This window comes from Scomber japonicus, chromosome 12 (assembly GCF_027409825.1).
Source record: "Scomber japonicus isolate fScoJap1 chromosome 12, fScoJap1.pri, whole genome shotgun sequence".
NCBI lineage: Eukaryota > Metazoa > Chordata > Actinopteri > Scombriformes > Scombridae > Scomber > Scomber japonicus.
Genome location: NC_070589.1, coordinates 34240142 through 34267156, shown reverse-complemented (window position 1 = coordinate 34267156; position 27015 = coordinate 34240142). Strand labels below are relative to the sequence as shown.

General features: G+C 39.4%; 1 protein-coding gene across 1 annotated transcript; it reads right to left on the bottom strand.

The window, feature by feature from the left end:
- Positions 1-12915: 12915 nt before the first annotated feature.
- On the bottom strand, positions 12916-19216 carry LOC128369825 (cytolytic toxin-alpha-like). The gene is made up of 3 exons (XM_053330901.1): positions 19117-19216; positions 16290-18044; positions 12916-14012 (listed from the first exon to the last, which is right to left on the bottom strand). Exons 1-3 carry the CDS (start codon positions 19214-19216, stop codon positions 12916-12918), a joined length of 2952 nt encoding a protein of 983 aa, XP_053186876.1.
- Between the last annotated feature and the right edge of the window lie 7799 nt (positions 19217-27015).

Sequence of the window (27015 nt, the reverse complement as noted above, 5' to 3'; positions counted from 1 at the left end):
GCTTTATTCTTGTTTCAAATCTCCTCTTCAATGATCATGTTTGGGTCACTTACCTTGTAAAGCAGGAGCAGGTTAGAAGGAATAGTTAAAATATGCAGTAAAGCTGCAGTCACAAACCTAAATGATCTCTCCCAAGTGTACAAAGTCAGAGGCACAAAGAAAGCTCAGTCAGTCCTGGTTCAGTGAGTTCAGGTTGCTTCCATCTGGTCGCAGATATCATCCACAAAGATTCAGGAACTATAGATTTAACAAGTCATCTGTCCCTGCTGCTATTGGCCTCTTCAATGACATTATGTAAGTCTATGTTTTATTTAAATAGTTTATGTGGATTGTTGAGGGTGATTATATTGTTTTCACTGCTGGCTCTGACAACAAAGCAGTGAAATCTCCTTTGTTTTATGTCTTTATTTTACAAAGTTTGAGACAAATTTACATTTTGGAAAACATTTTTACATCTCATAAAACAAAATGACATTAGCAAAACACTTCTACCAGTCCAGAAACAAATTAACAAATGACACAAACCGGAAATGGAAAGTACCAAATACGTGACATGGAAGTGATAAAATGAGCGATGCCAGTCTGTACCAGCACACCAGTATGTTTACTCAGCTGTTTAATAAACCATACACACATATAAGCATATTTGTGTATGAACTAAGCTAGCTGCTACTGCTAACTGCTAGCTGCAACTGTCATGCTATGTAACACTGAACGGAGTTTTCTTCTTCTCTCGACACTTTCACAACTAATCTCTTACTGACTCTACAGCACCACCTGGTGGCGGAATTTATACAACGCTTAACTCATGAATGAACCAACTGCAACGCAAATTAAAACTGCAAGCAGTGATGAACGGGCCCTCGCGCCCCCACGCACCGCACCGTACACGCATGTCGGTGCATGCTGCAGTCACACGGCAGACACAGCGGGCACGTAGACGTCTTGGCACCTGGGCTTGTAATGAATGTTGTGTGATGGGGCTAAGTCACATTGCATGTGTCCACTAGGTGGCGCTAGAGATCACCCACCAATTATATGTCATGTTGCAGTGTATGATGTGGAGAACACATCCTGTAAATTTTATATAAATCGGATAATGTTTGTCATATGAGGCTGACTTCCTGTGTCCAGTAGGTGGCGCTGTGTATTTGACACAGTATTGATACGTAGATGTGTTCAGGGCGGGACCCTCTACATGCATGATGAATTTGGTGTAGACAGGACAATGTCTGTAGGAGTTATAAGGACTTCCTGCCTCATGGCGAAGCATCGAAATTGTCCGCACAGCCACGCCCAACAGGAAGAAGTCATAATAAAGATTTTGATAACTGGCGTTATGTCTTAGCTGAGTCAATTTCAGGTGTAAATACTTAAGATTATGAGAGTAATTAGTGAAAGAATGAAGCAAGTGACTTCCTGTTGCCAGTAGGTGGCGCTATGACTGTCACTAAATATGAGACTGTACATGTGTTCAGACTGGGACACTGAACAAGCATATTAAATTTGGAAAAGCTCAGACTATGTAGAGTCAAGTTATGAGAGTTTGAAATTTCATGGCGAGACATCGAAATTCGCCATGTCACCATGGCAACCAGGAATGACGGACGAAAAAGCTTTTGATAACTTTTCATCTCCAATGTCTCAAGATGATTGTGTGTGAATTTGAAGTGGATGAGACGAAATCCCTAGGACTAGTTCGTTCAAGTATGATGCGTGGAAATGACCAAAACACTCACCAAAATTGAGCATTGTTCCCAAGATGGCCGACTTCCTGTTGGACTTAGGGTATGGGTCCAAATGGCGTTTTTGTGCGTCTGGAGATGATACATAAACCTACCGAATTTCATTCTTCTATGTCAATCGGGAAGGCTGAGGTTGAATTTTGAAATATTCAAGGGGGCGCTATTGAGCCGTTTAGCCACGCCCATCCCATTGAAGTATATAGGACGTTTAATGAACCCACTCCAGACGTGTGTGTTGAGTTTCGTTACCGTAAAGGCATCCTTTGCCTCTGAAAACTGTAATCGTATTTTCATGGCGTTGAATGCGTTGTCATGGCAACAGTATTTGATGATGGGTCATGAGTTGCAGAATATAGCATCACCAAGGTCTTATGTCTCAATTGAGTCAATTTCAGGTGGAAATACTTAAGATTATGGGAGTAATTAATGAACAAATGACGCAAGTGACTTCCTGTTGCCAGTAGGTGGCGCTATGACTGTCACTAAATATGAGACTGTACATGTGTTCAGACCGAGACACTGAACAAGCATCTGAAATTTGGAAAAGCTGAGACCATGTGGAGTCAAGTTATAAGGGTTTGAAATTTCATGGCGAAGCATCGAAATTCGCCGCGTCACCACGGCAACCAGGAATGACGTGGGAAAAAGCTTTTGATAACTTTTCATCTCCAATGTCTCAAGATGACTCTGTGTGAATTTGAAGTGGATGGGATGAAAACTCTAGGGGTAGTTTGTTCAAATATGATGCCACAATTTGCATTAAAATCAATATTTTGATTCAAAATGGCCGACTTCCTGTTGGAGTGACGTCATGGAACCCATAGACTTTTTTGTGCGTCTTGACATGATGAACATGTGTACCGAGTTTCGTTTCTCTATGTCAATCTGTCGCGAGGGGCTCGATGTTCTTGATTTTGCAGGTGGCGCTAGAGAGCCATTTTGCCACGCCCATTTGTGCAGACCATAAAATATCAAAATTTTCGCCAGGTCTGGCTTGCGTGCAAACTTTGGTGACTTTTCGAGCACGTTCAGGGGGTCAAAAAGGCCGTTGTTGTGGGAGAAGAAAAATAATAATTAAAACTGCAAGCAGTGATGAACGGGCCCTCGCGCCCCCACGCATGTCGGGTTGCGGCTCGGTCGCAGAATGTAGCATCACCAAGGTCTTATGTCTCAGCTGAGTTAATTTCAGGTGTAAATACTTAAGATTATGGGAGTAATTAGTCAACGAATGAAGCAAGTGACTTCCTCTTGCCAGTAGGTGGCGCTATGACTGTCACTAAATATGAGACTGTACATGTGTTCAGACCAGGACGCTGAACAAGCATATTAAATTTGGAAAAGCTCAGACCATGTGGAGTCAAGTTATGAGGGTTTGAAATTTCATGGCGAGACATCGAAATTCGCCATGTCACCATGGCAACCAGGAATGACGGACGAAAAAGCTTTTGATAACTTGTCATCTCCAATGTCTCAAGATGATTTTGTGTGAATTTGAAGTGGATGGGATGAAATCCCTAGGACTAGTTTGTTCAAGTATGATGCGTGGAAATGACCAAAACATTCACCAAAATTGAGCATTTTTCCCAAGATGGCCGACTTCCTGTTGGACTTAGGGTATGGGTCTAAATGGCGTTTTTGTGCGTCTGGAGATGATACATAAACCTACCGAATTTCATTCTTCTATGTCAATCGGGAAGGCTGAGGTTCAATTTTTAAATATTCAAGGGGGCGCTATTGAGCCGTTTAGTCACGCCCATCCCATTGAAGTACATAGGATGTTAAATGACCCCACTCCAGATGTGTGTGTTGAGTTTCGTTACCGTAAAGGCATCCTTTGCCTCTGAAAACTGTAATCGTATTTTCATGGCGTTGAATGCGTTGTCATGGCAACAGTATTTGATGATGGGTCATGAGTTGCAGAATGTAGCATCACCAAGGTCTTATGTCTCAGCTGAGTGAATTTCAGGTGGAAATACTTAAGATCATGGGAGTAATTAATGAACAAATGACGCAAGTGATTTCCTGTTGCCAGTAGGTGGCGCTATGACTGTCACTAAATATGAGACTGCACATGTGTTCAGACCAGGACACTGAACAAGCATATGAAATTTGGAAAAGCTGAGACCATGTGGAGTGAAGTTATGAGGGTTTGAAATTTCATGGCGAAGCATCGAAATTCGCCGCGTCACCACGGCAACCAGGAATGACGTGGGAAAAAGCTTTTGATAACTTGTCATCTCCAATGTCTCAAGATGACTCTGTGTGAATTTGAAGTGGATGGGAAGAAAACTCTAGGAGTAGTTTGTTCAAATATGATGCCACAATTTGCATTAAAATCAATATTTCGATTCAAAATGGCCGACTTCCTGTTGGTGTTAGGGTATGTGTCCAAGAGACTTTTTGGTGCGTCTTGACATGATGAACATGTGTACCAAGTTTCGTTGCTCTATGTCAATCTGTGGCGAGGGGCTCGATTTTCTTGATTTTGCAGGTGGCGCTAGAGAGCCATTTTAGCACGCCCGTTTATGCAAACCATAAAATATCAAATTTTTCGCCGGGTCTGGCTTGCAATTTGGTGTAGACGGGACAATGTCTGTAGGAGTTATAAGGACTTCCTGCTTCATGGCGAAGCATCGAAATTGTTTGCACAGCCACGCCCAACAGGAAGAAGTCATAAAAAAGCTTTTGATAAGTTGTCATCTCCAATGTCTCAAGCTGACTCTCTGTGAATTTGAAGTGGATGGGATGGAATCTCTAGGACTAGTGCGTTCAAATATGAGGCCTGGAAATGACCACAAAACTCACCAAAATTGAGCATTTTTCCCAAGATGGCCGACTTCCTGTTGGATTTAGGGTATGGGTCCAAATGGCGTTTTTGTGCGTCTGGAGATGATACATAAACCTACCGAATTTCATTCTTCTATGTCAATCGGGAAGTCTGAGGTTCAATTATGAAATATTCAAGGGGGCGCTATTGAGCCATTTAGTCACCGCCATCCCATTGAAGTATATAGGATGTGAAATGACCCCACTCCAGACGTGTGTGTTGAGTTTCCTTACCGTGGAGGCATCCTTTGCCTCTGAAAACTGTAATCGTATTTCATGGCGTTGAATGCGTTGTCATGGCAACAGTATTTGATGGTGGGTCACGAGTTGCAGAATGTAGCATCACCAAGGTCTTATGTCTCAGCTGAGTCAATTTCAGGTGTAAATACTTAAGATTATGGGAGTAATTAGTGAAAGAATGAAGCAAGTGACTTCCTGTTGCCAGTAGGGGGCGCTATGACTGTCACTAAATATGAGACTGTACATGTGTTCAGACTGGGACACTGTACAAGCATATTAAATTTGGAAAAGCTCAGACCATGTGGAGTCAAGTTATGAGGGTTTGAATTTTCATGGCGAAGGATCGAAATTCGCCACGTCACCACGGCAACCAGGAAAGACGAGGGAAAAAGCTTTTGATAACTTTTCATCTCCAATGTCTCAAGATGACTCTGTGTGAATTTGAAGTGGATGGGATGAAGACTATGGGAGTAATTAGTGAAAGAATGAAGCAAGTGACTTCCTGTCACCAGTAGGTGGCGCTATGACTGTCACTAAATATGAGACTGTACATGTGTTCAGACCGGGACGCTGAACAAGCATATGAAATTTGGAAAAGCTCAGACAATGTGGAGTCAAGTTATGAGGGTTTGAAATTTCATGGCGAAGCATCGAAATTCGCCGCATCACCACGGCAACCAGGAATGACGGGGGGAAAAACCTTTTGATAACTTTTCATCTCCAATGTCTCAAGATGGCTCTGTGTGAATTTGAAGTGGATGGGAAGAAAACTCTAGGAGTAATGCATTCAAATATGATGCCACAATTTGCATTAAAATCAATATTTTGATTCAAAATGGCCGACTTCCTGTTGGTGTTAGGGTATGTATCCAAGAGACTTTTTGGTGCGTCTTGACATGATGAACATGTGTACCAAGTTTCGTTTCTCTATGTCAATCTGTCACGAGGGGCTCGCTTTTATTGATTTTGTAGGGGGCGCTAGAGAGCCATTTTGTCACGCCCATTTGTGCAAACCATGAAATATCGAAATTTTCGCCGGGTCTGGCTTGCGTGCAAACTTTGGTGAGTTTCGCGGCACGTTCAGGGGGGCAAAAAGGCCGTCGTCGTGCAAGAAAAAGAAAAATAATAATAATAATCTTGACAGATACAATAGGGCTTCGCGCTGGTCAGCGCTCGGGCCCTAATTAAAACTGCAAGCAGTGATGAACGGGCCCTCGCTCCCCCATGCACCGCCCCGTACGTGCATGTCGGTGCATGCTGCAGTCACATGGCAGACACAGCGGGCACGTAGACGTCTTGGCACCCGGGCTCGTAATGAACGTTGTGTGATGGGGCTAAGTCACATTGCATGTGTCCACTAGGTGGCGCTAGAGATCACCCACCAGTTATATGTCATGTTGCAGTGTATGATGTGGAGAACACATCCTGTAAATTTCATGTAAATCGGATAATGTTTGTCATATGAGGCTGACTTCCTGTGTCCACTAGGTGGCGCTATGGAGCTGACACAGTATTGATGCATAGATGTGTTCAGGGCGGGACCCTCTACATACATGATGAATTTGGTGTAGACAGGACAATGTCTGTAGGAGTTATAAGGACTTCCTGCCTCATGGCGAAGCATCGAAATTGTCCGCACAGCTACGCCCAACAGGAAGAAGTCATAAAAAAGCTTTTGATAACTGGTGTTATGTCTTGGCTGAGTAAATTTCAGGCGTAAATACTTAAGATTATGGGAGTAATTAGTGAAAGAATGACGCAAGTGACTTCCTGTTGCCAGTAGGTGGCGCTATGACTGTCACTAAATATGAGACTGTACATGTGTTCAGACCAGGACGCTGAACAAGCATCTGAAATTTGGAAAAGCTCAGACCATGTGGAGTCAAGTTATGAGGGTTTGAAATTTCATGGCGAAGCATCGAAATTCGCCGCGTCACCACGGCAACCAGGAATGACGGGCGAAAAAGCTTTTGATAACTTTTCATCTCCAATGTGTCAAGATGACTCTGTGTGAATTTGAAGTGGATGGGATGAAAACTCTAGGATTAGTTTGTTCAAATATGATGCCTGGAAATGACCAAAACATTCACCAAAATTGAGCATTTTTCCCAAGATGGCCGACTTCCTGTTGGACTTAGGGTATGGGTTCAAATGGCATTTTTGTGCGTCTGGAGATGATACATAAACCTACCGAATTTCATTCTTCTATGTCAATCGGGAAGGCTGAGGTTCAATTTTGAAATATTCAAGGGGGCGCTATTGAGCCGTTTAGTCACGCCCATCCCATTGAAGTATATAGGATGTTAAATGAACCCACTCCAGACGTGTGTGTTGAGTTTCGTTACCGTGGAGGCATCCTTTGCCTCTAAAAACTGTAATCGTATTTTCATGGCGTTTAATGCGTTGTCATGGCAACAGTATTTGATGATTGGTCATGACTTGCAGAATGTAGCATCACCAAGGTCTTATGTCTCAGCTGAGTCAATTTCAGGTGGAAATACTTAAGATTATGGGAGTAATTAATGAACAAATGACGCAAGTGACTTCCTGTTGCCAGTAGGTGGCGCTATGATTGTCACTAAATATAAGACTGTACATGTGTTCAGACCAGGACGCTGAACAAGCATATTAAATTTGGAAAAGCTCAGACCATGTGGAGTCAAGTTATGAGGGTTTGAAATTTCATGGCGAAGCATCGAAATTCGCCACGTCACCACGGCAACCAGGAATGACGGGGGAAAAAGCTTTTGATAACTTGTCATCTCCAATGTCTCAAGATGACTCTGTGTGAATTTGAAGTGGATGGGATGAAATCTGTAGGACTAGTGCGTTCAAATATGATGCCACAATTTGCATTAAAATCAATATTTTCATTCAAAATGGCCGACTTCCTGTTGGTGTTAGGGTATGTGTCCAAGAGACTTTTTGGTGCGTCTTGACATGTTGAACATGTGTACCAAGTTTCGTTGCTCTATGTCAATCTGTCACGAGGGGCTCGATTTTCTTGATTTTGCAGGTGGCGCTAGAGAGCCATTTTAGCACGCCCGTTTATGCAAACCATAAAATATCAAATTTTTCGCCGGGTCTGGCTTGTGTGGAAACTTTGGTGACTTTTGGGGCACGTTCAGGGGGGCAAAAAGAGCGTTGTTTTGGGAGAAAAATAAAAAACGGAATAATAATAATAATCCGGGCAATTACAATAGGGCTTCGCGCTGGTCAGCGCTCGGGCCCTAATTAAAACTGCAAGCAGTGATGAACGGGCCCTCGCGCCCCCACGCATGTTGGGCTGCAGCTCGGTCGCAGAATGTAGCATCACCAAGGTCTTATGTCTCAGCTGAGTTAATTTCAGGTGGAAATACTTAAGATTATGGGAGTAATTAGTCAACGAATTAAGCAAGTGACTTACTGTTGCCAGTAGGTGGCGCTATGACTGTCACTAAATATGAGACTGTACATGTGTTCAGACCAGGACGCTGAACGAGCATCTGAAATTTGGAAAAGCTCAGAGCATGTGGAGTCAAGTTATAAGGGTTTGAAATTTCATGGCGAGGCATCGAAACTCGCTGCGTCACCACAGCAACCAGGAATGACGGGCGAAAAAGCTTTTGATAACTTTTCATCTCCAATGTCTCAAGATGACTCTGTGTGAATTTGAAGTGGATGGGATGAAATCTCTAGGACTAGTTCGTTCAAATATGATGCCACAATCGGCATGAAAATCAATAATTTGATTCAAAATGGCCGACTTCCTGTTGGAGTGACGTCATGGGCACCCGACGTTTTTTGTGCGTCTTGACATGATGAACATGTGTACCAAGTTTCGTTTCTCTATGTCAATCTGTGGCGAGGGGATGGAATTTTTTCATTTCTCAAGGGGGCGCTACAGAGCCATTTTGCCACGCCCATTTACAAAAACCATAAAATATCAAATTTTTCGCCAGGGCTGGCTTGCTTTGGTGAATTTGGAAAAGCTCAGACCATGTGGAGTCAAGTTATGAGGGTTTGAAATTTCATGGCGAGGCATCGAAATTCGCCGCGTCACCACGGCAACCAGGAATGACGGGGGAAAAAGCTTTTGATAACTTTTCATCTCCAATGTCTCAAGATGATTCTGTGTGAATTTGAAGTGGATGGGATGAAATCTCTAGGACTAGTTCGTTAAAATATGTGGCCTTGAAATCATCAAAAAACTCAACATAATTGAGCATTTTTCCAAGATGGCCGACTTCCTGTTGGACTTAGGGTATGGGTCCAAATGGCGTTTTTGTGCGTCTGGAGATGATACATAAACCTACCGAGTTTCATTCTTCTATGTCAATCGAGAAGGCTGAGGTTCAATTTTGAAATATTCAAGGGGGCGCTATTGAGCCGTTTAGCCACGCCCATCCCATTGAAGTATATCGAATGTTTAATGACCCCACTCCAGACGTGTGTGTTGAGTTTCGTTTCCGTGGAGGCATCTTTTGCCCCTGAAAACTGTAATCGTATTTTCATGGCGTTGAATGTGTTGTCATGGCAACGGTATTTGATGATGGGTCATGAGTTGCATAATGTAGCATCACCAAGGTCTTATGTCTCAGCTGAGTCAATTTCAGGTGGAAATACTAAAGATTATGGGAGTAATTAATGAACAAATGAAGCAAGTGACTTCCTGTTGCCAGTAGGTGGCGCTATGACTGTCACTAAATATGAGAGTGTACATGTGTTCAGACTGGGACGCTGAACAAGCATCTGAAATTTGGAAAAGCTCAGACCATGTGGAGTCAAGTTATGAGGGTTTGAAATTTCATGGCGAAACATCGAAATTCGCCGCGTCACCACGGCAACCAGGAATGACGGGCAAAAAAGCTTTTGATAACTTTTCATCTCCAATGTCTCAAGATGACTCTGTGTGAATTTGAAGTGGCTGGGATGAAAACTCTAGGACTAGTTCGTTCAAATATGATGCCACAATCGGCATGAAAATCAATACTTTGATTCAAAATGGCCGACTTCCTGTTGGAGTGACGTCATGGGCCCCACTGACTTTTTTGTGCGTCTTGACATGATGAACATGTGTACCAAGTTTCGTTTCTCTATGTCAATCTGGGGCGAGGGGATCGATGTTCTTGATTTTGCAGGTGGCGCTAGAGAGCCATTTTGGCACGCCCATTTATGCAAACCATAAAATATCAAATTTTTCGCCAGGTCTGGCTTGCGTGCAAACTTTGGTGACTTTTCATGCACGTTCAGGGGGGCAAAAAGCCCGTTGTTGTGGGAGAAAAAGGTAGAAGAATAATCCGGACAGATACAATAGGGCTTCGCGCTGGTCAGCGCTCGGGCCCTAATAATCTTGACAGATACAATAGGGCTTCGCGCTGGTCAGCGCTCGGGCCCTAATTAAACCATTAATGAACTAAATTACTCACAGAAAACCCAACAACTTTATCTTAGAGAAGCACAGTTTGTGATCAACATTAACTGTTGTCAGCAGCCCCAGGAGTTTATGAGAAATACATTTGTTTTGTTATGTAATTAATGTTTTCTTTGACAGGGTTAAATAAAACCTACTGTGATCTCTGTCTTTACTTGTGTTAACCAAAAACCTCTAAGTTTGTATTTTCTGACTAATTTAGTTAATTTAATGGTTTAATTTGCGTTGCAGTTGGTTTATTCATGAGTTAAGCGTTGTATAAATTCCGCCACCAGATGGTGCTGTAGAGTCAGAAATTAGTTGTGAAAGTGTGGAGAAAAGAAATCTCAGTTCAGTGTTGTACACAGCATGACAGTGCTGGCTCTGAAAGGATTGTACCTCAGGTAAGTAACGTTAGGTAAAACATGAAACCTTTATTTTATTTGCTGTTAGACATAATAAAAAACCCTTAAAACTTTTAAAACCCACTTTCAGCTTTTTGAAAATTAAAAAGGACGATTTTGGTATTTCTTTCCCCGTCCAGACCACATTAGATTAACTACTCATAAAATCTGAAAGCAACAGCTGTTCATATGTGTACGTGGTGAAAAACAAAGAATCAGCTGCTAAATATTATTATTAATGTTTCCTTTAACTTCTCTTCTCCTTCTCCTCTGTCTATAATAGTGACACTGACATTAACCTGACTATTAAAGCTTTACTGTATTTGTTCAGTTTAAAGATAAAATAGACCCCAAAAAAAGCAATACATTTATTTTCATCTACTATTATGGATCATACTTTGAAACTTAACACAGTTCAGTGTAAAATGTTTATGTTTCTAGTAAATGTTCAAATAACTCCAAAAACACTGAATCTTTAAAATGAAGACACAGTTTATGTCAAAGGTCAGCAGGTTCAACAATGGTCCAGTTTTTCTCAGCTCTGCTTACTGAGGGAGTCGATGTTGTACAGACAGTGAAAACATCCAAATATGTTGTTAACATGTTTTATTTATTTATTTGTTTTAATTCATTCAGTAATAAAAAGGAAAGGTTAATAAAACAGTTTCAGGTTGTATTTGAGGGAATTTTTCATAATCACAAAATACAAAGAAAACAAAGATAATGAAATATACAGTAGAAAACAAATATAGAAAGTCTGCTTTAAATTCATATTTACTCTTCAATCTCCTCATTTATAATAAAAATGCACTTCAATTCACAAAATCCAAGTTACAAAATGTTTCAAATAAACAAAAAAATCCTTAAATAATTAGGTTTTAAAAGAGAACAAATAAAAAACAACTTAATGAGAAAAAATAAATTCAATATAAGAAAAAGGCAAGAGCAAACAACACATATTTAAATGAAAATCAAAACTCAAATAAAATCAGGAAAAACTGATAAAAGTTTAAAAAGATTAAAAGAGATCACTGAGTCAGCCGACCTGATCTCATCATTTGTTTTGCTGTTTCCAAACTGTCAGGTTAAATTTCAGGAAATAAGTTTAAAATAATGAAGAAGACATCTAAACGTTCTCTATTTAATATAATGGTGCAGCCATAAAAACACAGAGTCAGTGTGAACATTGACATTTTAACAATGTAAAGTTAATGTAAATGTGCTCAATAGTGAATTTGCACCTGCAGTCCTGACACGACTAAAACGAGACAAACAGATAAAACACTTCATACATAATAGAGCTGCAATCAATATAAGAGGAAAAGAACAACTGGAGAAAATGTATCACAACTCTTTGTCCTTAAACAATCTTCAACAATCAATACAATCAAACAGGAATAAAACTGAGAGTCAATCTATAAAAACATCATTCATGAGTACATATCATATATAGCTGCTTATATAACTTCATGCACAATATATATGTGATACTGTCAGATTAAGAACTAGGTTAAATCATCAACTATTTAATAACAGAACATGTCAAAGCAACAAGGTGATTTAATATTTCAGATATGAAGCATGAGAAACCAGCAGGTGTAGTTGTGACTGTTCATCTGGTGTTGTGTGTGTATATATGTGAGATGTATCATTGAATCAGAGTACGTCCACACTGCGTCGCTTCATTTGTAAACACATCTTTTTCTCTGTGTTTCAGCCCTCAGTCCAGACTAAAACTGCATTTTCTCACCCAAAACTGAGCTTTTCTGAGACGTTCTCCAGACTGTTTGAATCTAAAACAGCAGCTTGGTGTTTCAGTGTGTACGAGGAAAGTACACGTTCTTCTTCTATACTAAACAAGAGAGTCAATCTATTCATCAATAACATAACTCCACTGTAAGGAGATGACATTTTAATCTTTAATTGGTTTAATTAGACACTAAAACAGTGTATAAAAAGGTAAAAACATTATTAAATCCACAACAATGATGATGAGTCAGGGATTATTACCTGATTACAAAATATTTCACAGGAGGACAGCAAAAGAAACAAAATAAATCATAAAATAGTTTTAAAAGAGAACAAATTTGATGAGTAAAAATAATTTCAATACAGAAAAAACAAGAATCAACAACGTATTTAAATTAGATCAAATCAGTTCAAGAAAAATTAAAACTCAAATAAAATCAGAAAAAAATAGCTGACATTTTTATTACCTGATAAATTTGCAAAACATATATGAATCATTTGAATTAGCAGCTAGCTTGAAATTCTTTGTGTTCCTTCATTTTATTTATTGTGTTTCCATTCACTTATTTGCCCTCTTTCTGTCAGCAAGACGCTTTTCCTTACTTTTTTCCCTTAATTCCTTCACCTCATTGAATACTTCCTGTTTGAGCTCTTTCCAGCTTTCTTTAAATTCTCTATAGTCCTCTTTGAAGTTGAAGCATTCTGGGTCTTTAAGTTTCAACCATGACAAGTAAATAAAACCAGCCGCTGAAACAAATGGACTTACGATTTTGATAACCCAATGGCTGACCTCAGCTTCCAACCTGGCCTGAAATTCTTGCTCTTCCATCAGTTTTATCATTTTCATTTGTCTTTCTTTTTCACGTTCTTCCTCTAATTTAATCTCCCTCTCCCTGTCACCCTTCACTTCTCTCATCTGATGCTCATACCTCTTCTCTATTTTCTTCCTCAGTTTCTCCAGTTCTTTGCGGTTTTGTTCTTCTTTCTCTTTCAGGATTCGTTGCTTCTCCTCTTCAATCGCTCTCTCTGCCTTTTGGAACATTTCGGTGGTGTAGTAGCTTCCTCCATTCTGCTTATTTATATTTCTGATCTTCTTCAGCAGCTCACTGACCTGAGAACGATCCTCCTGCTTATTATTGAACACGTGGTACTGGTTGTTACATTTGGCCACAAGTTCCCGCAGATCTTTGCTGTCTTCCAATGACTCCTCAATAGGTTTCCCTTCGAGCAGGTCACCATGGGTAAAGAGAACCATGCTGTATTTGTCGGCTTCCTCACCAAAAATTCCCTGAATCATCTGCACTGTCCGCTTTTCTTCCTCTGTGTATCTGCCCAGTCTGATGACAATCAGGAAGATATGAGGTCCAGGTGAAGCATAACTAACACACTGAGAAATATCTTTGAATGTTTGCTCTTCAGTGTTCGCAGTGTCACACAGGCCTGGAGTGTCAACAACAGCAACCTTTTCTCCATCCACCTCACCAACAGCCTTTTTACACTTATTAGTCACAGATTTGAAGGTGAACTCAGATTTAAAGCACTTTCTTCCCAGAATGGTGTTTCCTGAGGCACTTTTTCCAGCTCCAGTCTTTCCCACCATCACAATCCTGATCAGATCATCATTGCAGTAGACAAGTGGAGATGTAGACCTGGAGACTGAAAAAAAGACAAAGAATCAATGCTGTGTGTATTCACAAAGGGTGTTTAATTAGTCCACATTAGTAATGGATAACTATGGCTGGAAAGACTCAAGCTGTGCAGATACAGGTGTAGACGACGTCAGTGTTTCATCACTTATTCTGTGTGTGAGTTTGTGTATGTCTGTAATGCTAGAGAAGGACCAGATCAGGTCTATTTCCAGTGAGTTCCAAAACCCTAACCTATATCAACGTTTTCAGTGCCCTCTAGAAGATGGATGGGGACAAGAAGAACTAGGACTGTTTTATAATATAATGATGTTTTATGGTGTGACAATGCTGTGGTAAAGGTCTGGTTAGGTTTAGCCCTAAATAACACTTGGTTAGAGTTGGGCAGAGATCATGGTTTGGACTCCTGAGAACCGACTCACAGTGAAAAACACAGGTCAAATACAATCCTTCTAGTAGGGAAAAACACTCCAGCTGTGGAAACATCAGTGAAATTCAAAGCTGGTCTTTTTAGTCATTTTCTACTTAGCCACGCCCCTCCCAACTCACATCATCAACTTCACATCATTTGAACTGCGTCACTTCCTAGGTCATAATTATAACAGCTGCCAGATGACGTAATGATTACATTAAGCTGTATGCCTGTATTTTCAACCTAAATACAGTCATTTGTCTGATCAGTACAGGCTTGTCCACAGCTGTACAATGGATTCATTAGAAACAGAGAACATGTCGCATTTTGCCGTGTGTCTGTAGGTTAAGTAAAAAAAAAAATCTGAAATCAGTGGGCCCTATTTTTGTAGTGGGCACATAACCAAGTCGTAATGCTTGGTGCATGTGCCATGTTGGTGACAAATTTTCCTTGGACATTCTTATTTGTGTTTTTAAGTTTATACAATATCTTGAAATAAACGGATACAAAACATGTTTTTAAAATACGCTGGAAAGTATGGCGTTATATGTGCCGTTGTGCCACATTAGAGAGAGCGCAGTGAGACTTAAGTGAGTGCACACTTTATATTTTGAACAGAAAATATTAATATGAGCAAACAAAAATGTGTCCTGTGCGTGCTCAACTCTATCTAGATGCTTGCTCAATCTCTGCTCTGTGCGATGACAAGCACCCAGCGCACTCGCTCACAGCATCTCTGTTCACTCAAAACTTCATTGAGGTCCATGGTTAAATTATGTGGCATGTATCCTAACCACTCGACCACCAGGGCGCTCCCAGAGAAAGTTGTTTTAAAGCAAATTGTTTAGTGCCATGGTGTGTTTATGTTTTTGGTGCTGACTTTTAGTCCTCTGCCCCACCAGATACTACTCTTCCCCTTCCTCTGCTGCACCCTATTGCAATAACCCCCAACATATAAACTCCCTGGTTATCCCAAATGTTACTCCCCTCTTCCTTCTGGGTGAAAATAACATTCTTGAAACATTCCAGTAAACTTCAAAGCCAAACACAGCACAGAAACTCTCAGTAACCTCAGAATTAACCCTGAGGCCAGGTCTAAGGTGTCTGTGCTAATTCTTTTGGTCCTAAGCTCAGTGTTTGACAAAAATTGACCTTGATATACTCATGGATCGCCTGGAATTGTTTTAAAGTGGCTCAGATCTTATCTTTCAGGAAGATTTTGTCACTATTGGAGATCATGTATCAGGAAAATATGATTTGCCTCACGGTGTTGCTCAGGCAAGCTGCCTGGGTCCTCTCCTTTTCTTTCTGTACATGCTCCCATTTGATACTATCACTATGTTATTTAACATGTGCTTTTATGGTTCATAATAGTATTGATATTGGTTACAGGTTATAAAACTGTCAACTTTAAAGTGCAAGTGCATTATTATAATTTCATAGACATTTACAGTAAAAATTCATATATTTTTGATTAATTTAAAATTAGTATGATATGCTATGTAGCAGTAATCTATTACTTTGTCATAATACCAGCTGCAACATTATTGCATTGTTTATGTATTTTGTTGTGTTTGTTGTTTTTTCAGTTTCACTCTGGTTTCGTAAATGCAACTACAACGGCATCTTATTAAAAGGAACTACTAAGATGATTTCTGACTCTTGTGCATTTAATGGACAGTCCTGTTACAATCCTTCATGAGCTCTCAGATCATTTACTGCTGAGTTTTTTTTTAATGCACGCAAGTATACAGAAAAATATTAAATAAAAATCAGTATAATTTCTAGCTTACTTTTAATGTTTTACTGAATGTTTAATTTTTACAAATTGCCTAATTTATTATTATTATTATTATAATTATTATTATATCTTACCTGAGTTTGTTTCAACTTGAGGTTTTCCAGGAGGGCTGCAAGGTAAAGTTTTAATGGGACCACTGACTTCACCATCTGGTCCAACACCTACTGAGGTCACTGCTCTGCATCTGAACATATACTCTGTGTTAGGAGTCAGACCGCTCACTGTGACTTCTTCAGCTTTTGCTGCTGGTGTTTGTTTCCATCCATCCTCTCCACTGACACAGTACTCTACACAGTAGGAGGTGATGTTCTCTGCTCCAAATCTTGGTGGAGAGATCTTCAGTGTCACACTGTTGTGGGTTACATCACCTGCTGTCACTGTTTCAGGCTTTGAAGGAGGCTCAAAGTTCTCACTGTCAGTAAAGCCGTCTTCATAAACGTAGATGATTGAACCTTTGTGTGTCTCATTTGTTAAACCCACTGTCAGGAACTTTATGTTCTTATTATCTTTGTTGGCTTCTGCAAAATCACTGAACAGCTTTACTTTGCGCCTCACTGCATCTGATACTTCTTTAGAGGCGTACCATTGTTTCTTCTCTATGTCATGACAACGTGGATCTTGAGGGTCATCTGCTTTGGGTTTTTCTTCTAAATAGTTTGATAAAGCTGAGAGGTACGGTTCAGCACTTCCCAGTGAGGTGAAAACAAAACACACAGCATGGTCTGCATTCAGAGTTTCCTCATCAAGAAGATTTTGAGATGGGACAATCTTGGTGTTTTTCATCATTTTGGTGTATGATTTTAAGATGTGGATTTCTCTCTCTTTACAGTCCATCCACTTGTTCAGGCTTGTGTTGTTGAAAGGAGAAGAATGTCTCTTCTTCAGGATCTCTGCCAGCACAGCCTCCTCTTCCCCCCCTCCCCGGATTGATGGAAGTTTCTTTGCCAAGTTTTGTTGGAATTCCAGTTTGAACTCAGAGAAACATTCTTTAAAAGTTTTAAGTTTGTCACCAATCTGTGGGAACTGCTGTGCAGTGGTGGTTCTTATTGCATCATTGCATCTCATTTCCAGCTCAGTGAAGTCCTCCAGGACACTCTGGCATTTCTGCACTAATCCTAAACTTATCTGACGGACGAGTTTAGCAGCAGATGAATCTAAACTCACAAGTGGCAGCAGCCAGACCTTCATTGGTACAGCTTTTTCTCCATTGGTTCCCAGCAGTTGTGGCAGGCTTTGGTAGACTTGTACAGCATCCTGAAAGGTTGTTGGAGATTTCGGCAGTAAAAAGTCTCCATGAAATTTACAGGAGAACTTCTCCACCTTTTCAATGCTTTTGTCGTTCATTTTGAGGGAACCTTCCCCCTCTATTGAGAGGCAGGGGATTTTCTTGATCATCACCTTCATGTTTCCCTGAATGTCTTGATGACTTTCTTTATCAGACACCTCACGGTCAAAGACAAAGAAGGCTTGTGCCCCATAAAGGATTCCTGTGACTACATGTGTTGCTATTTGGTCTTCAAAGACATCTGGATGCTTAACATTACGTCTTCCAAGATGATTCATTGAGAGTTGACGCATCTTTGTGGTTGCTTGGTAGTTCAGTGTTACTCTGGACTGATTTTTGGATGTTTTACTATCATTCAGGTATTTGGCAGATCCTCCAACCTCTACTAGTCCACCTAAGAAACTTGCCTTCAGTGATGCTTCAACATTTAACGCTGAAGATTTATCTGCAATTGATTCAGATGCAACTATCTCACAATTGTTGTAGCACTGAGGTCTTTCATGTATATCATTTTTCAGATCATTAAGGTCCCACAATGTCATGCCTGCAAAAGAAGAAGCGAAAATCAAGATCAACTTCTTTCATGAATTAACTGATGTTCAGCTATTTCATCCTTTAAAAGATTATAAAACACGTTTTTTTCTCTCTTTTATTGAGGACATTTTTAGCAGAAAGATAACCTGCCCCTCCAGGAAACTGTAATCTTGTCATGACAAGAATTAATGCATATTCTAGCAAAGTCAACAAAAATGCGAGACTGAACTTAAAAGTAGACAGGGATAGATGTTATGCATTGTGGTTAAAAGAGAACTTGAGTATATGACAGCTTTTAGTGCAGATAATGGCTCTCCACTGATATGACTGTGTGTGTGTAACATGTTCAGAGCTGACAGTGTGTCGCTTGTCACCGAACATGTTAAATACTGAATGAGTCAGAGAAAACTTGGATTTCAGACTCTGACTCTGTTTTGTGTCTGGCTTGTATTTCTAAGCAGAGCAGTTTCTAGTGTTTCAGGTTTTCTCCATATGTTAGCTCACAGATTAGTTAATGATGAGAAATGCAGAGAGTGTTTTTCTGTACATCTTCACAGGTCAGCTGTTACACTCAGATTAATGTTCATATGTGGGATTGTTTACAATAAAACAGCTCTGATGGATGAATCCTGAGGTGCAATTTTACCACAAAACCCCAACTCAGATTACATCACAGTTTAAAGAAGAATCAAGCAGTTTTGATCACAACAACAGAGAATTGGTTATTGCTGATCACAAATCAGTCCAGGTGATCTGATAATAAAAAGCAACAGTAATTGTTCATGCCTTACATCTTAGTAATACTAAGTTTTATTCTTGGGTTTTACTGAAATGCATTCACTCAATAGTTCGACAATTTAAAGGTCTCTTTTTCAACAGTCATCAATGTGAGTCTCTCATATCCAGCAACTCATTTGAATCCTTTATAACACGAAACAAAAGACATAAAAACTCCCCATTTTCTATTTCTAGTAGATCAGATCAGATTTTCCTTTCAGAGCAGTGTACCAATCTATGTTAATATTAAGAATGTTTTTATTATTCTTGTGAAGCATTAAATATTTGTACATGTGAATGTTTACCAGGGATCAGTGAGTCTTTACGGCAGTCATACAGCATCCCGAGGCTGAAAGGTCGGCCGAGCGCTGCCATCTCCATCGTCCCCATGGCGTCAGCATCCATTGCTCAGTGTGAACTGGAAAACACGGACAACAGCTTGTTAGTTCTTCTTGTTGCTTGTCACCTTGTAATGTGGCTGCAACGCAGACGTACTGCAGAATCTATCAACACTACATAAAATATATAGACATACATTTACTGAGGCATGTATTTCCTTCTTACTGACAATGTTTGTAATGACAGTGATAAAAAAGTGCTAAAACATTTATTTGGCCACTGGACTAAACTAGGTAACTGTATATAAAGTAGTGTAAACTAGCTAACTGTATATAAAGTAGTATAAACTAGCTAACTGTATATAAAGTAGTATAAACTAGCTAACTGTATATAAAGTAGTATAAACTAGCTAACTGTATATAAAGTAGTATAAACTAGCTAACTATAATACTGCAGTACTTTTACTGTAATACTGCATACTACATCACTTATAATACTGCAGTACTTTTACTGTAATACTGCATACTACATCACTATAATACTGCAGTACTTTTACTGTAATACTGCATACTACATCACTATAATACTGCAGTACTTTTACTGTAATACTGCATACTACATCACTCATAATACTGCAGTACTTTTACTGTAATACTGCATACTACATCACTATAATACTGTAGTACTTTTACTGTAATACTGCATACTACATCACTATAATACTGTAGTACTTTTACTGTAATACTGCATACTACATCACTATAATACTGCAGTACTTTTACTGTAATACTGCATACTACATCACTATAATACTGTAGTACTTTTACTGTAATACTGCATACTACATCACTATAATACTGCAGTACTTTTACTGTAATACTGCATACTACATCACTATAATACTGCAGTACTTTTACTGTAATACTGCATACTACATCACTGTAATACTGCAGTACTTTTACTGTAATACTGCATACTACATCACTATAATACTGCAGTACTTTTACTGTAATACTGCATACTACATCACTATAATACTGCAGTACTTTTACTGTAATACTGCAGTACTTTAATGTTTGGTGTGTTTTATTATTGAAGTTATTTAGAAGCAGAGGGTTACGAGCACTGAGCTGTCTGCAGGACTTTGACCTTTGACCCAGTTTTTATTTCTTCTTGTTAATATTTGATGTTTTTTATTGATAGTTTGATCTTCAGTGTGGTTGATGCTCTCTTGAATCTTAATTACAATGTTTCAATATTTAAGAGTAGCAGTATAATAATAATAAAGTGTATTATTTCCTTATATTAATATTTGCATTTGGTAGCTACAGTAGAGCTTCTGTCTGTTGTGTTCTTCATACTGTGTAATTAATGTCTCTTCATTTTTCATTTCAGTGTTTCAGACCACAAACAATCCTGTACAATAGTTATTAATAAAGAGTTATTGTATGAAGCCATTAACCAGCTCATATGTACAATGACCTCATGTTTATATAATTACACTACATCTTTATGTACAGTTCTGATGTGGGAGAGGTGGATGTCACTTTTTCAGTTTATTAGATTTGGAATTAAACTTCATTGTCCACCAGTTTTTAGCTCTCCAAATCATAAAAGTGAGACAAGAACATGCAACATATACAAGCAGTAACGTATTCAACTGATGTGGTAACAAGACACCACGTAGGCAACGGTATTAAGGTCACTACAGTGCACATGTTTATTACTAACCAACACAAAATGGAATAAGGACTATAGCCTCAACACATGGGGCGGTGCTCTACCCGCTGAGCTATGCTCTACCCCTATTTCTCTTTTTTAATATGTATATTTTTGTTCCTGACAGTATCAGACATCCTGGTGTTACATCATTTTATTACTAACCAACACAAAGCAGAAGCCTCACTGGTCACATACCTGCCTGTAACCTTATTGAATGGATCTAATCTGTTATAAATTCTACTTCATCATGCATCACTCTTTCTCATTTCTTAAATCATTTCATAAACTTAGCCACAAAAAGAACTTTTAACAACTAGCAGCAACAAGTGTTTCTAATGATTTTACTGGAGGTCTTACCTGATTTACGTTTGGTTTGAGTTTCCTGCAGGTTGAAGCTGTTCTTTGTGTTTCTGCAGCTGTACAGTGACGTCCAACAAAGGAGATTCACATCATCAGTTTGGTTATAACAGCAGCAAGAAACTCTCTTTATCTCTCTGAAACATCTGCAGCCACAGTGCTCTCACACACAGTCATGAATATCTTGATCAGAACTCATCAATAACACGAGTGCTGATCATGTTTAAGCTCTCTCCTCATTTTTCTTTCACTTCACTAAGATCATGTTGACCTGAATGAGTTTAGAGACCCTGCAGCTCTAATCTGGAAAAACAACAATAAAACAGAATCAGTGTACTTACAGCAGAAAGGTTTGTGATGCTCTGAGAGCGCTCTGTGCTTTCTATCTTTATATTCTCTCTGAGGGACAAACTCCACCTTTCAGATGAGGATGTAACTGCTGGACTGAACGGGGGTGATTTCTCAGAAATGGTGTGACCATAAACTGTGTATATTGATCACGTTTGAAATGTGCAGAAAGGGAAACAGCATTCAGCTTGTGGTCTACTTCTTCAGACAGAGGTCAGAGGTGAGAAAAGAGTTTCAACTGGTTTGAACATTTTGTACAGAAATTCCTGAATCCTCTGACTTTACCTTGAGCACAAAGTTTTCACTTTGATGGGTTGTCAAGAAATTACTTTCACACATTCATGTTTCTCTCAGGATGAATTATAATAACTTTGATCCTCTGCCTTTTTATGTCATACCATCATCTGGTCAAAACTTTAATATGACATCGTCAAGGGTCTTGTTTTGTCCAACAAACTCAAAGACATCCAGCATTAATGCACCAATATAATCCACCTGTTGAGAAGTGTTATTTCTTCTAAAATAAACCTTTTGTACAACAATCAAATAACTTACAACACTCACAAACATGTAAATCATTAATATGGGAGGAAAATGCTGCAGCAGCTTCCTGTTTGTATGCTGCAGAATTGTTTCATAGCACTCTGTGGTTTCTATCTTTATATTCTCAGTGACAAACATCACGTTCTCTTTGTTCTTTATGAGGAGGAAGTAGCTGCTGAAAAGAATCAGCCTGATTTCTCAGAAATGGTGTGACCATAGAGTGTGTACAATGATCACGTATGAAATGTGCAGAAGGGGAAACAGCACTCAGCTTGTGGTCAGAGGTGAGACAACTCCCCTTTCACTCTGACAGAACAACTATAAAAACATTTTATTTCTAACAGACAGACAGACAGACCAGCATGCATCCAACCTGTTTTGAGGCCAACTAGTGATTCCAGACAGACAAACGGAGCTGGTGCTTTTTTCTTCGGTGGAAACTCTGGTGATTAAATAGTTAATGATGCTAATGATGATAATGATGTAGCTATCCACTAGCTTCATACAGTCTGTCAGATTCACATCACGTATGATTTAGAAAATTTGTTAAAAAGCCAGTTGGAGTATTTTAACAGTGTGTGTTTAAAATATCTGTTTATATAATAAGTTTAAATGTGTTTATATGTTAATTCATTATCACTTAAAAGCATTGTTAAAAATATTTACGTGTTAATTTATTATTCAATTTTGTACAATCATTTTAATTTCATAATACAGTAGAGATGTGGAAACAGCTAAAATGGAATAAATCATCTTTATATAAGACACTGTAAACAAACGCAGAGGTCATTTCTATTTATATAAAGGTTAAAATATTGAGAGATTTCATTTATATAGAAAGAACTTTAATGAACTGGTTGTTCTGTACTATATGTGAAGATCCAAGCCTGAAGTCTTCTAACTTGATAGCGAGCCAGACCCAGTGAGAGCTGTCTGAGGGTGTCATGAAGAGGTTTGACTGGCTGCTTCCAACTCTCTCTCAGTGGATTCATCTTTGGATTCCCAGATAAGGAGTTACACAATCACTTAGCCTATGCAGGTAGTGAAAGTTAAACAAACAAGAGAGCACAAGTGACACAAAGAACACTAAAAGAATACAAGAAGAACATTAAAGCTGCAAGCAGCAATGATCAGGCCCTCGCTTCCTTGCTTGCGAGATTTGCCGCAACGCATCTTCAAGATCTTAAGATAACACAGAGTGACTATGAAGTCGGTCGGATTAAATCTGTAGGAAACAGCAACAAAATCGCAGATTTGATTGAAAATGGCCGACTCCCTGTTGGAGTGAGGGTATGTTTTATATTTTTTTTATTATATTTTTTATTTTGGGGTTTATGTACAGTATGTCATAAGTGTTGTTTTTTGATGTTAGACTGTAATAAATCTGCCAACTGTTCACAGCACTCAATCTAGTAATAAGTTAGCAATCTGGTCGTAACCACCGCATCAGTGCTACACAGAGAATTTGGTGTTTGCACCAGTTATGACAGAGAAGGTTTTACAAATTATGATAATCATAACTCCTCTCTAAAAAGTAAAAGTAAATGTTTTGGTTTTCCATTGAGAATAAAAGTTATTTTGATTAAATACTGTTCCATCATCCTCTTATAACTGCAGTCCTTATTTACATACAGCAAATCAAACCTGTCATAAAGTGATAACGTGTCGTTCTATCATTGGCTGACGGTCACACTGAGCCTGATAGCATCCTGACTAACAACACAAGTGTCACAACCCATTCTGTTAATTAGTCACTTTTTGTTTCTCTTAGTGTTTCTTCTCTAATGTTTCCTGTTTTATTTTGATACTCACCTCTTGTCTCATTTCAGGTCCTTCACTTCCTGCCCGCTTCTGTTTCCTGCCTGTGTGATTACCTGCCTCACCCTAACGTGTTGCACCTGTGTCTCATTGTCTTCCCTCCCTGTAGAGTATATCATCTTTTAGTTTTCTCCCCTCAGTGTTTCAGCGTTATTTAGTTTATTCCTTGTGAGTCTTTCATGTTTTTTGACCACTTTCTGCCTCGTTAACGCTGTGAACACACCGAAGGGCAGTGAAAAGCAACCTGCGACGAGTTGCCTGCAATCTGTAAATTTGCAGTGGCCGCACTTCACCACCACTGTCGCTGTCTCTGCATTTCTGTGCCAAAAAAAAAAAGTTGAGAATAGTTCAACTTTTTGTGGCAAAGTGGGGTGAGAGAAAAGCTGCAGCCAATCAATACACAGAGTCAGCTGACATGTAGAATTATGTTTTAATAAATGAAACACATTTAACAATGGAAGATCAACTTTTCTCTACTTCTCTCGGCTCTACTCTCTCATCCAAATACGGTCACTTCTGGATCCAGAAATCTAAGAAATGCAAACTCAAGACTTCAAAACAGGAGTCCACAAACCAATGAGTGACATCATGGTGGCTATAGTATGTCCAATACTTTGTTAACAGTCTATGATTGTGACAGGCTTAGGCCTTATGACAGTATCTGTGTTGCCTCTGCTTTCCTCTGTACAGATTCCCTCTGATGGTCCGGCCCTTCCCACCTCATTAAGGGATCAGTGTCACCAACTTGGAGCCTTTATGAGCCTGGTTATTCCAAGATGGCTTTCTCTCTCTTCCTCAGGGAAGAATGATGCCTTTCAGGTATTCAGTTTGGTTTTATTTAGGTTTTGATTGTGTTCAGTTTAGCCGTGATTTATATTTTTACACCTCATAGTTTTCTTACGGTCAGTTATTGTTCATAAATTATTCATTCATTTTGAGCCTCCCTTCTTTATTATGATCTTAAACAAGTCTCGCATAACAAAGATAAATACCCATCACTCCACTCTAAATATATAACCATTTTTGATAGTGTATGGTCTTTTTCTTTTCTTAGAAAAAACAAAACTGATTAAAGAATTTACAGGAATATTACCTGAAACACATTCTCTATCATATTTGATTTATTTTCACCATAATATTATGACAAAATAAAGTACACCATATTTATGTGCTGCTCCAACCCACCAAATGCTTAGATACTGTTTATTGTCATCATACACAGTAGAGCAATGTACAACGAAATTAGCAATTAAGTGTTGTAGAGGCGCTGGTGAGTGAGTTTTGAAGCATTGAATTTGGTGCCAATGTTGTAATGTCACCACCTGCTGCAGAGCACTCTGATCAGCAACAGTGCAGTTGCCATACCACACTGTTATGCATGATCTTATAATGCTTTCAACAGTGCAGCAATAAAAGTTAGTCAGGTGTTTTTTTGTGGGCCCTTTTCAACCTACTGAAAAAGTAAAGGCATGGGATGATAAACCAACATGATAAAGGCATTCCTTCCTGGATCTTGGTTGTTTCATCCTGGACAGTGGCTCTGATGCTCACCAGTCCTTGGCCTCCCTCATTGGACTTAGTGTGCAGTCTCAGGGTGCTGGACTTAGTGCGCAGTCTAAAGGGTGCTGGACTTAGTGCGCAGTCTCAGGGTGCTGGACTTAGTGCACATGCTCAGGGTGCTGGGCTTAGTGTACATGCTCAGGGTGCTGGGCTTAGTATGCAGTCTCAAGGTGCTGGACTTAGTGTGCAGTATCAGGGTGCTGGGCTTAGTGGGCAGTCTCAGGGTGCTGGGCTTAGTGGGCAGTCTCAGGGTGCTGGGCTTAGTGGGCAGTCTCAGGGTGCTGGGCTTAGTGGGCAGTCTCAGGGTGCTGGGCTTAGTGGGCAGTCTCAGGGTGCTGGGCTTAGTGGGCAGTCTCAGGGTGCTGGGCTTAGTGGGCAGTATCAGGGTGCTGGATTTGGGATTGAACCCTCCATGCATTGTGAGGAGCTTCCTGATCTTATATCAGTGGCCTCTATCTCCTCTTTTGGCCAGCTTATTATACCAGCGCGGTATCTGAGGACTGGCAGGGTGCACTTGTTGATGGCTCGGGCCTTGTTCTCCCCATTCAGCCGACTCTTCAGGAGCAGCAGAAAGGTTTGGCTGGATAGATGCAGTCATGTTAATACATTATTTTACTTTCTGTGCTGACTTTTTAAAACGGAACAGAAACAACATGAATTAGAGACATGAAACTGTTATCTGAGATGATTAAACACAAAAGTTCTGATCAGAGCACATTAACATTTAATAACTTATAGATCATCAAGTACTGAACATTATTCTACCAGACTACAAACTACCAGTTACTCTACAATAAATAAAGCTACACTACATTGAAGCTACAGCAACATGGCAAAAGTGGTTTCCTTACAACTGAAAAGATGCATCATCTAATCCCATGCTCTACTAGGGAAAATATATACATTTAATTTTGGTCCTCTGCTGCCACCGACAGGAATCTCACAGTAACAGCAGGCAGGCTCACAAATTAAATGTACCTATTAAATGGCTTTTAATTAATAAGTAACAACAGAGTAAATAATAAAAATCTCTAAACTACCCAAACAAACATCAGGAGATCAGTGTCTGATTATTGTTTTCTGACCTTATTCTTTACTGATTGGGTGATTACAGTGTTTTGGTTGTGAGAAATCACTGTTCCTTCAGTATGGCGTCCTCAGTGGACCACCTCCACACTGGTTTATCTCTCCATAGTTTTAGTTTTATTTAACCATCAGTTTCATACTCATTCTACTCATAACTCTTGTTTTCTGTGACCTCCTCATTTTCGTACATCTTTATGTCACTTCAGTATTTTATACAGAAGGCCCAAAATATGGAAGTTACTACCCTCATATTTTGTGATTTCTTTCCCCATCCAGACCACATTAGATTAACTACTCATAAAATCTGAAAGCAGCAGCTGTTCATATGTGTAAGTGGTGCAAAAACAAACAATCAGCTGCTAAATATTATTATTAATGTTTCCTTTAACTTCTCTTCTCCTTCTCCTCTGTCAATAATAGTGACACTGACA